The 12,139-nt window shown below is 31.1% G+C and overlaps 1 protein-coding gene across 1 annotated transcript; it reads right to left on the reverse strand.

The window, feature by feature from the left end:
* Positions 1 to 332: 332 nt before the first annotated feature.
* Positions 333 to 10,806, reverse strand: CABS01_16202 (low-density lipoprotein receptor YWTD; the record flags this gene model as incomplete). Its single annotated transcript, XM_060549534.1, has 2 exons — positions 333 to 961; positions 10,797 to 10,806. The coding sequence occupies 2 exons, from the start codon at positions 10,804 to 10,806 to the stop codon at positions 333 to 335; spliced, it is 639 nt and encodes a 212-aa protein (XP_060390111.1).
* Positions 10,807 to 12,139: the final 1,333 nt, after the last annotated feature.

A 12,139-nucleotide genomic window follows, 5' to 3' on the forward strand; every position in this document is an offset into this window, starting at 1 on the left:
ATCTCGTGTTAGTCATACTCTTCATCACAGTGGCACAGATAATTCCGGGTCACCAGTGCCTTCCGAAAGTCGTAATATCGATGGAATTTGAACCTATACTAGATTATCTGTCCTTTTTGTTCCAGTTTGCTTTCTTCAAATTCGCTATCCTGGCGGGACTATACAACTGCGATCCCCGTAATGTCACCCAACTCCGAAAATAATACAGTCTTCTTGTACGTTTTCGTATCAACAGAGTAGACGCCGCCGGCAAGGTCTGTCACGTAGGCTAGCCCCTCCCGCTGGTCCAACGATAGACCAATGGTTTCGTATAATCGTATTACCAGAGTTTCCTATTTCTCGCCATCAGGCATCATGGCTCGGTTAAGTGAATTACCAGCAGGAGGATCTCCTCGATCTGTCCAATATAGCGTGCCACTTTCCTCGTCGATGTCGAGATCAATTGGCTCGGGAAGCTCGCCGATCACCATCTCGATTTGACGGAGTCGGTCTTCGAAAGAGGCATGTATAGGTGCGCGGAAAATCCGCCCTTGGTTGCCCTTGGATGGTCCTTTCTGTGTCCAGTAGAAGACGTTTTGCGGTTCATCTACAGCAATGCCAACGCACCACCTTCTTTGATCCACCCTCTCTTCATCGGTATTGCCGGTTGAGACGAGGACCTCGACATCAGACCCGTCGAAATTGGACCGCATGACCTTCATACCCTCCCGGTCGCACCAGTACAGCTTCATACTCTGCTTGGCAATAGTGATTTGCTTCGGCGTGAAGACGCCAACAGTACCTGCTAACACAATGATTTGTTGGTCTGAACCATCCAAGTTGGCGCGCTCAATTGAGCCGTCGTTGGACTTCAAGCTAGATCCCATGTTGGTCCAGTACATATGACCTTTGGCATGATCAATCACAATACCGTCGGGTAGAGTTGTCATGTTGTCGACTACTGTTTGAAGGTCGCTTCCGTCTGTTAGACATGATAAGATGCGCCCACGGCGACTTTGGAGAGGGTGAGATAGGTCGGTGTCGAGGATGTACAGGCGTTGTTGGATTGGAGAGCCCATGTCGCCTGCCCAACGAGGGTTACAATTAAGGTGTGGGATGGCAATGCACAGTTAAGATAGTCAGTTGATCGAGAAACTTGGGTCGATCGTCTTTTCAGAATCAGATATATGACCAAGAACTTGTTTTATGACTTGGCACTTCCTGAGTGGGGGCGTATTTGTTTGCATGAAAGCCTTCGAATTATTAGATGAAGTGGAAAAGTTTGCGTTTTCGTTGTATCGTCATTGCCCTGCTTTGCGCGTCGATTCGCTCCCGGCCACTCCTGGATTCCCGATAAAGTCGGTATTCGCACTTCGGTCTTCGTAACACGCGCACAGCGTTATTATGTCCACACTGTTGTCATGCAACACGGACCCGACCTCTTCTAAACGGGATTAATTCCATACTGATCAGGGAGCCTCCCCTTCTACTAATAAGTCTATACATAAACTAATAATAACCCCCCCTAGTTAAGGTAAGAGTCCTATATATAATAATAAGTACTTAGATATTAATAAATCCTAGCTAAATTTAACTAATCGGACTTCGTTTTTTTTTTTTTTTTAAAATACTCGGGCTAAAAATATTTTAGAAATAAATTATAGCTAATTAGGGTACTACTACTTAATTAATAAGAAATAATTCCGACTTATACCTTTTTTTTACCCTAGCTAAGTTACGTCCCTTTTTTTAAACTTTTACCCTTTATTATAACTTTTATTATAAATTTTTATTACGAAACTTATTATCGTACTCGAAATTTATTAATAATTAATTAAAAATATTTTTAAATTAATTTTACGATACTTTCTTATTATTATAATAGTAATAGCTTTAAGTTCTATATTAATAATAAAAGGGGCCGGCCTTAGAATTTCTCTATATTCGAAACTAATAGTATAAGTTCTATCCTTATTATTATAATTAAATATATAATTTATTTACTTATTTTTATAATAATAAAGTTAATTAATCCTATTATTAAGAGAACTTTATTATTATTATTTAGAAGCTAATAGCTTTTACCTTAATAATTATTACTAATTATCTTTTAATATATTTAAAAAGTACTTTAAAGAGGGTTATTATATTAATTCCGTAATTTCTTATAAGGGATCCCTCTTAACCGTTATTAATTTTAAAATTACTTATAAGTTATTTCTTATTTTATATTAATATTTTTAGTTTTATTAATAATCTTTTATAAAATACTATACTAAAATAATATTACTTATAAAGGGCTAAGATACGCCCTTAAATACCCCCTAAAAGCCTAAGGTTATTATAAATAATAAAGCGTTATTTACTATTTTTTTTAAAAAGAATAGTATTATAAATAGAAATATTTTCGAAATAGTTTTAGTTTATAAGACTAATTATTTTTAATAGGACGTTATTTAAATAAAAATAAATATTAAGCTCGGCCCTGAGGAGAGCTATAAGGTTTATAAATTATAAGATATTATTAACCGTAATAAATATAACTTATTCTTTAATTAACGCTCTTTTTAATTAAATTTTATAACTTACTCTCTCCCTAATAAATACGAGCTAATTTATTTAGTATTTTATAAGTATTATTATCCTAAGCTCGTATTAAATAAAAATATTTTTAATAAGTTATTCTATTAATACTTATATATTATTATACTTAATATTAATTATTTTTAAAAATTTTTAAAACCCCTAAGTAAATAAGCCGGAATAGTAAAGTAATTAAAAATAAGCTAGTCTAGCCTACCCCTATTAATAATTCTAATAATAATAAGACGGATTTTTAAATAAACCCCGCTACTTCTACTTAGATTTTTATTAAAAATATAAATAAGTAAAAAGCATAATTAAGAACTAAGGGATAATAAAAAATAATTAGTCTAGGGAAGTTTATAAATAAAAAGTTTATTAAAATAGAAGTATTTTACTTACTTTTTTAAAATAGTACTATATAAATTAAAAATGCTATAGTATTATAAATAATTATTCATAATAAATATATAAATAGAGGTTAAGGCTATAAATATTAAGTAAATAATATATTAATTATAAATATTTCTTATAAATTTCCTATAAATTTCCTAAAAATTTCCTAAACGTTTCCTAGAAATTTCCTAAAAATTTCTTAAAAATTTCCTAAACGTTTATTAGAAATTTCCTAAAACTTTCCTAAAGATTTCTTTAATATATATTAAATATTTCCTAAATATTTCCTTAATATGTTTTAAATATTTCCTTAATATATTTTAAATATTTCTTAAATATTTCTATTTTTCTAATTTCTATAATATTTATAAATATAAATTAATTAATAAATAATAAAATAATAAATTATTAACTTATTTTAATATATTATAAGCTTATTATATAATTATATATTTAATATAACTTATTATTTATTAATTAAGTGCTAAAGGGTTAGGCTTAAAAAGAAAATTTGAAATTTATAAATCTTAAATGCCCACTGCCTTAGCTAGCTTTTTACTTACTAATGGCAAGTGAAAAGATTTTAATCCTAAATACCTATATTAACTACCTAAGCTAACTTTTTACTCGCTATTAACGAGTTAAAGAACAATTTAGGATTTATAAACCCTAACTACTTACTACTTTTACTAACTTTTTATACGCTATTAGCGAGATAAAAAAATATTTAAAATTTATAAACCCTAAATACCCGGGCTAACCTTTTACTCGCTATTAATAAGTAAAAGAAATTAAGTATTAAATACCTCGTTTAACTAGCCGAGCTAACTTTTTACTCGCTATTAGCGAGTAAAAGAATTTAGGTATTAAATACCTCGTTTAACTAGCTAAGCTAGCCTTTTACTCGCTATTAGCGAGTAAAAAAAATTAAGTATTAAATACCTCGTTTAACTAGCCGAGCTAACCTTTTACTTACTATTAGCGAGTAAAAGAATTTAGGTATTAAATACCTCGTTTAACTAGCCGAGCTAGCCTTTTACTCGCTATTAATAAGTAAAAGAAATTAAGTATTAAATACCTCGTTTAACTAGCCGAGCTAACCTTTTACTCGCTATTAGCGAGTAAAAGAATTTAGGTATCAAATACCTCGTTTAACTAGCCGAGCTAGCCTTTTACTCGCTATTAGCGAGTAAAAGAATTTAGGTATTAAATACCTTGTTTAACTAGCCGAGCTAGCCTTTTACTCGCTATTAGCGAGTAAAAGAAATTAAGTATTAAATACCTCGTTTAACTAGCTGAGCTAACCTTTTACTTGCTATTAGTAAGTAAAAGAATTTAGGTATTAAATACCTCGTTTAACTAGCCGAGCTAGCTTTTTACTCGTTATTAGTAAGTAAAAGAAATTAAGTATTAAATACCTCGTTTAACTAGCCGAGCTAACCTTTTACTTACTATTAGTGAGTGAAAGAATTTAGGTATTAAATGCCTCGTTTAACTAGCCGAGCTAGCCTTTTACTCGCTATTAGCGAGTAAAAGAATTCTAAAATCCATAACCTAATTAACTTTAATTATATTTCTTACTCTAATCCCTTTAATAAATAAAAATAATAGTAAATCTATTACCTTTTGTTTTAACTTTCCTTTTTAAATCTACTATAGAGCCTTCGTCGTTTTAGGATTCTTTTTTATTAAAATCCTATTTACTATACTCGTTTTTGCTATATTATATAGGTCCTATATAAACGGTACCCTCTTCGCTAATAAACTATAAACTAACTCTATTTTCTTCCTTTTTAATAAACCGAGACCTCCCCGTTCTTTCCTAGCCTTTAGCTACTTATACTACGAGTTAATATTCTTTAGTAAAAATATTAAAACGCCTAATCCTAGTATATTAACTAGAATCCTTAGCGTAGTAAACTAATAAATCGTATCCGAAAATCCTCGCTCCTTTTCTAAGCCTAGTTCCTTTGTAAAATAGCTCGCTAAGTAGCTATTAATACCCTTCCCCTAGCTAGTTATAAAACTATTCTCTTATAAAAAGCTTTATAACCGTAGTACCTCGGGCCCGCTTTATAAATAAAGATCTTTTAAATCGACCTATAACTTCTAAAGCTTATATTATTATATATATATCTAGATTTATATAAAAGCTATCTTTACCCCGGTAAATATATTTATAACACTCCCCTACTACTTAACTAAAAAAGCTAATTTTAAGTACTTTAATTTAATAAGCGTTTTTATAAGTCCTTTAACTTTTAGGACTCTATTACTTATTAAAGAGGAGATTACTTCGTACTTAGCTAATAAGTAATATAAATAATCTTTAGAAGTTTCTCTAAATATCTAGTAAAAAAAAAGTTCGCTAATATAATAATAATTATCCTCTTATAGTTTGAGGTTCCCCTCCCCTAGCTCCCTCCTTATATCTTAGAACGCTATCTAGGACTCTAACGTTCTTTTTAATATATCTTTTTTTTCGATCTTTTTTTTTAATACTTTAAGTATCCTAAGTACTCGTATAGTTATCCTAGCTATATCGGGTATCTTAGGTAATATAGCCGCCTATTTATAAGTATCTTATCTCTTCCTCTTTTATAAAATAGTTATAAATAGTTCTTATACCTCTTTTATAATCTCGGTACCCTTAGTCGCTTTACTAATAGATATATCTTCTCTTTTTTATCTTATAATAACTACGGGTTCGGGAAGTTTCGTACTTTTACTATCGTTAGGGCTATTATCTAGCTACGCTTTTGAAGTCTTCTCTCTATACCGTTCGATTATTTTTTTAACTTAGTTTTTTATTTCTAAGTATTAGGCTCGCTCTTATATTAAAAGTTAGAAATACTTACGGATAACGCCCTAATTATAGCCTAAATCGTCTAAGACTACCGCTAGCTTCGTAATATAAACTACGTACTTATTCGTCTTATTATATTAGTTTAGATCCTCTCTAAACTTAGAGATTAGTTTCTAAAACCGGTTACTATTTTATAATAGTCTTAAAAATATCGACTTTAATAGTAAACGTATTAGTAGGCTAGATAATACTACGCTTAAGTCTCTATTATTTTATAGTATTAGATAAGTCTATTTTATAGAGTTATCTAGTAGTTTCCCAAAAACAATTTTATTAAAATGTACTATTTTTCGTTTTAAAGGCCTTATTATAAAGCTAAGAGTATATAAAAACGTAAGTAAAAAAGTAAGAAAAGAGAGAGTAGAGGAGAGGGTAAAAGAGGGGAGGGGGAGTACTAAACTCCTTATTTACTATTAATTTATTCGCAATATTTCTATCTCATTACCTACATTCCTTATTAATCTCGATATTACTGTAATACTAACCCTTATAAAAGTATTATTACGCTTACTTTTTATATTATTTTAAAACAAAAACCGCTACATAGCCCATTTAAGATTTATAAAAATCTAATTATAATAATATTCGCTTTTATAAATCTTAAACGGGCACCTCTCCCTCGCTTAAGTATACTTTCCTTATACTTACTTTTCTTAATAATAATAAAATAATATAAGCCTATAAGGGGGTCCTAGGTAATTTTAGATATACATACGTACTTAGCTTAGATATCTAGGGATACGGGTCTATAATTAGGTATAAGTAGAAGGTATCTAGCTTAGAATAGTTAAAATATACCGAGGATAGCCCCTATATTCTAAGTAATAGTATATTAATTCCTTATATAGCTAGTTTTAATAAGCGAAGTAATACGTCGTTATTAGTAGCTAAGGTATTTAATAAAATAGCCGTTAACTAGCTTAGAGGTAATAACTTATACTTATACGATCTTAGCTACCTATAGAGGCTAGATCGTCTATTCTAAGTCTTAGGGTTAGCTTTAGAGCTCAGAACGAGATTATAAGGGAGGTAAGTGCGCTAATATATTATAACCTAATTCTATTTATTTATTATAGGCCTTATTAAAGATACTTAAAAAAAAAAGAGACTATATTATAAAAAATCGGAGAGTTATAAAAGCCTAATAATATCTTAATTAAAATAAGTAAATCTGGGCTATAAGTAGTCCTTTATTCCCTACGTCTTTATTAATCCCCGGTTAATAGCTATTTTAGTCCCGTTACTAAAATTACCTAGCCTCCCTCTTAATTAGGCCGCACGTATAACGCACCCTTATTATATCCGGCCCTATAAACGATATAAACTAGGGCCTAGCCTAAGGCCGGGCTACTACCCTATAAAAGAGCCTTACCCCGGGCTCTACTATAGCTAACGTTATCTTTATATCCCTTTATAACCTCTAGGACGCTAACTTTACCCCTAATAATAACAAGACCTATAATAATAACTCTTATGAAAGCCTTTATAAAAAAGTTAACCCCTAGGACCTTTATAAAAAAGAGGTCGACCCCCGGGACTAAGAACCGGTCTCCCTAACGCGTCTTATATAACTAAAGATCGTAAATAGTAATATTAATAATAACGACGTACTCTCTACTATTATACTATTAACTATTTATACCCCTAACTTATAAAACCTACTTAGCTATATTAATAAGGATCTAATTACTAGCTAGGTAAAAAATAAGAGCCTTACCCCGTAATCTAAACTTACCCAAAGGATCGTTACTATTACCTACCTCGGCCTCGTTTTATACTACGCTTATTATATACTATAAAATAAGCTACGACCTTATTACTAAACGTCGTCCCTAGATACCCCGAGTAATACTAGCCCTTACGGCCTTATAAAGCTTACGAAATATATAATAAAAAACGCTTTTTAAAAAAAAGAGGTTAAGAGTATCGGACTAGATCGCTAAGAACTACTATTTTATTTCTAATAACAGTTCCCTAACTAGAATATACTCCTTAATAAAAATATGCTCAAAGTTATTACTTATAGGATACCTTACGAAAACTTATCTTTAGAACTTAACGTATTTCTAAACGTCAATTATAATACCAATACCCAGATTTATCGTACTAAGTTTAACGTTAATAGCTTCTTAAATATTATCTAAAATATCTAAGTATTTAAAAATTCTATTAAGTATATACTAATCCGCTAGCCCATAAGGAAGTTCTATAAAAGTATATATATTACGTATCCCATTAATAACCTAATTACGAATAAGCTCGAGAACGTATAACTTTACTAAATCCCGTATACTTACTTTAGGTCTATTTAAAAATAGACAATATATATCTTCTTTTCTAGTATTTATTACTATACGAGGTTACGACCTAGTAACTAAAATAGCGCAACGTAGCTCATAAAAAACGAATATTATATATTCTATAACGAGATTATAATACTAAGTATAATAGCAATATTCCCCGAATCGATAATAAGCTATATTATACTATCTTACTAAAATATCTATAATAAGGCTAGCTTCTCTTAAAACATATTAACGCATAGCGGTCTCCCTCCTTACGGCTTCCCTCTCCCATCCTCCCTCCTTCCCTAGCTAAGTATAAGCCTCTAGTCTATTCTAACTAATTTAATACCTAACCCCGATAGCAATAATCCTAAGGCCGATACGGTTTCGGCACCTATACTTAAAAACTTTTTTTTCTTATTTAATATTAAAAATATTAAAGTCCGGTACGGCGGTATACGTAATTTAGAATATTATATTATAAACTTCTAAACAAAATAACGCTAAGTTATCGAACCGTCCGTTATTTACGATACTAAGTAACTATAGTTCTTTAATATCGTTATTAAGTAGTCGCCCGGTACGTATAAGTAGGCTACTATCTTCCTTGCTTAAAGGTACTACTAGGTTAATACCCTTAGGTTCTTTTATGGCTAAGTAAACGAAGCCCTTAGGTCTATCTTTTTATTTACAAAGTTAACCCCGCTAGGGTTATATAAGATCCGCGGGGGCTAGTATTACTATTATAATATTAATTTATTCCGAGACTCTATAAGCTTAATTACGGAGCCCGCTAGTAAGCTCCGGAGATATAGGCTTAACTATTTTTAAAACTATACCGTTATTAAAAAGGTATTAAACGCGGCCGGAAAGAAGCTATATAGTAGCGAAGTCCTCTTTTATAGTAGGTACTCTAATAGTATTATAATTTAAATAATCTCTAAATTATTAGAGGCCGTTTTATTACGGAAGTAATTTAACGAGCTCTTATTTAAGTCCTATAAGTTCTTTTAGGAATCCGTAAAATCTAACGATAAGTACTATTTTTTATAGAGAGCGGAGTAGCGGTATATAAACTCTCTAATAAGACTAGTTATTATTAAGGACGAGACTTAGCTCTCTTATAACGATTTTACGTTTTTAGCTAGACCTTTAAATCCCCTACTTAGCGACCCCGCGGCCTAGGGCCCTTTTATTACCTAGGGCCCCTTTATTACCTAAAGGCTTAGGCTAGTTAATAACGCCGCGTTTTATTATATTCCCTCCCCTAAATACTAATAGTTCGTTTACCGTACTATCGGCTTTTATATTTATATAATAAACCTCGTTTTTATTTATTACTATAGTAAAACCGTACCCCTAATTACGTCGCTCTTCTATATAACTTTAGTAACGCTTATATAGTCTTTTATTAACCCTATTAACCTACGTTTCCGCTATATTATAATAAATCCCTATAACTTAGACCTTATATCCGGGCTACTACTATATATACTTAGAACTAAGAAAAAGAGGGGCCTCGGCCTTTTAATTACTATTAAACAATAAAGCTTTAGTTTTATCCCTAAGAGGATTATTAACTAAGAAAACCTCTAGCTATATTTTATAATAAAGTTTAACTTTAGTATCCCAGGATTAAGAACGAGCGTTAATAAGACTAAGTATTTCGTAGTTAAAGACTTACTAAAGAGCTTATTCTCCCTCTTATTCTATTTCTTAGTTATAAATAAAAAAAGTACTAAAGTTAAAGTTATTCTTATACTTATTTCGTACCTTATTTTCTACTATTATTATAAAGCTGCGCTCAAAAGTATAATATTTAAAAACAGGCTAAAAGAGTAATAATAAAAGATTAATAAAAATACTATCTCCTTTATATTCCCTATACTTTAATACTATATTACTAAATATAGCTAGCTAGTTATTAAATCCGGGTTTAATTACATAGTAAAGTAAAGGACGCTCAATTAGTTCTAAGAATTTATATAAAAAGACCTTCTTTACGACCCCTCTATTAGTACTATAAAACTTTAATTATAAACTACTTTTAAAAATAACGACTAGCAACGCTTTTAATAAAGCGCGCGAGACGCTATTATTTCTAAGGTTAAAAATACGTTTAAAAGGAGTACTAACTAAGTCGCTACGTTTAAAAAAAAGTATAAAGAGCTCTTTTTTATATATTATACTACGTTCCCCTACTTAGCTAAGAACGGTAAACTATTTAAATAAAGAAACGCGCCGTTTTTTAAGGCCCTCTTTTATATAGTTATCGATCCTAGGGGAGGGCTTAAAATAAGTATAAACCTAAAAAAAGAGCCTAAAACGGACGCTATACCCATCCCTACTTACTATAACGAGGTATAAATAGCAAATAATATTAAAAAGCTAATAAACGCCGCCTAATAATAATCAAAACCGACAAAACTACCTAACCACAAGGGCCTACTAAGAGTCCGGGAGTATATTAAATAAGGGAATACATAAGGGAATAAATAAAAAATAGGCGCTAACGCGTCGCATCCCTACTATAGCGCGACCTATATTTTATATACTAGCTTAAATACTATATACTAATTAAAAATAAACTACCGCGAGCCCGGTATAATAATATAGCACTAATAACCCAATTCTCATAAACGCTAAGATAAATAAATACAAATACATCTACTTAAACTAACTTATACCAAACCTCATCTTAAAACTACTTAACACTAAGAATACGAATTTCTTAGTATTATTAAAATATAATTTTTAACTTATTCGAGATCTATATATATCTTAACTTATATAGATCTTAAATAGACCCTTAGCTAACCCGACGTAAGGATTAGGCAACAGAGAGTAACTAATAGCCTATTTAAAATTTATAAAAAGCAAAAGTCTAGACTTATAAATCTTAAATAGAACGCGTTACGAATTAGATCGCACAGTAATAAGTATACGGGGTATAGTAAAGTAGCTTAACCTATTTAAATAGAAATATATAAAAATATCCCTCTTACATATTATTACTCAGAGTTAATAATAGTAAGGATACGAGCGATCTACTTATAAATATCGTAACTATAGAGCGAAATTTTTTACTAGCTAGCTCTCTTAGTCTTCTTTCTTAATTAACGATTCTTATAATTAACTCGGGATTAAAAAACTTAAACTAAGAGCATATCTTATTTAGTTTATTACTAAAAGAGGTAATTTTCTAAATACGGAGCTAACTAAGCTCGGTTTTAAGCCCGCTAAGTTACTTAGTTAAATTATCCTTATTCTTATTTTAAAGAGCGGTCTTAAGCTCGCTAAGTCGCTTAGTTAAATTATCCTTATTTTTATTTTAAAGAGCGACGGTCTTAACCTTTCTAGATAATTAGAATATAGTAGATTCTCGTTAGCGAAGCGGGTTTTCGTTTTTCTTACGTAACTCCTTCTAAGCAGATCTCGCTACTTTTAATATTCGCTTTTCGTTAAGTAGAGGATATTTTAAGCGCGGGGAATTAGGGATTTAACAGAAAACTCGTATCGGTTTTTTTAATAGCGCCCAAGGGCCTATTTAAAATTTATAAAGCACTAAATCTAGACTTTTATAAATCTTAAATAGTACCCGGCCTATAGAGGGCGCCCGAGGGCCTATTTAAGATTTATAAAGCGCAAAAATCTAGATTTTTATAAATTTTAAACGGCACCCGGCCTATAGAGGGCGCCTAAGGGCCTATTTAAGATTTATAAAGCGCAAGGGCCTAGAATTTATAAATCTCGAATAGGCCTCTAGGCCAGAGGCTTCCTATTAGATCATAATAAAACCATAACTATAGCGTAATATATAGTGCTTAGTAATAATATATATAACGGGTTAGGGTTAGGGTTAGGGTTAGGGTTAGGGTTAGGGTTAGGGTTAGGGTTAGGGTTATAAATCCCTACGGAAGATTCAAGACTTTGGTGATTTGCCGTAAGAGAAGCAGCAATGAAACAAGGTGAGAATCATCACGTAGCACTTTCAAGGGTCTCGTAGAATTTAGCCTTGTTGCCCGCTTGA

This window comes from Colletotrichum abscissum (assembly GCF_030869225.1).
Source record: "Colletotrichum abscissum strain IMI 504890 chromosome Unknown Scaffold_85.1, whole genome shotgun sequence".
Classification (NCBI taxonomy): Eukaryota; Fungi; Ascomycota; class Sordariomycetes; order Glomerellales; family Glomerellaceae; genus Colletotrichum; species Colletotrichum abscissum.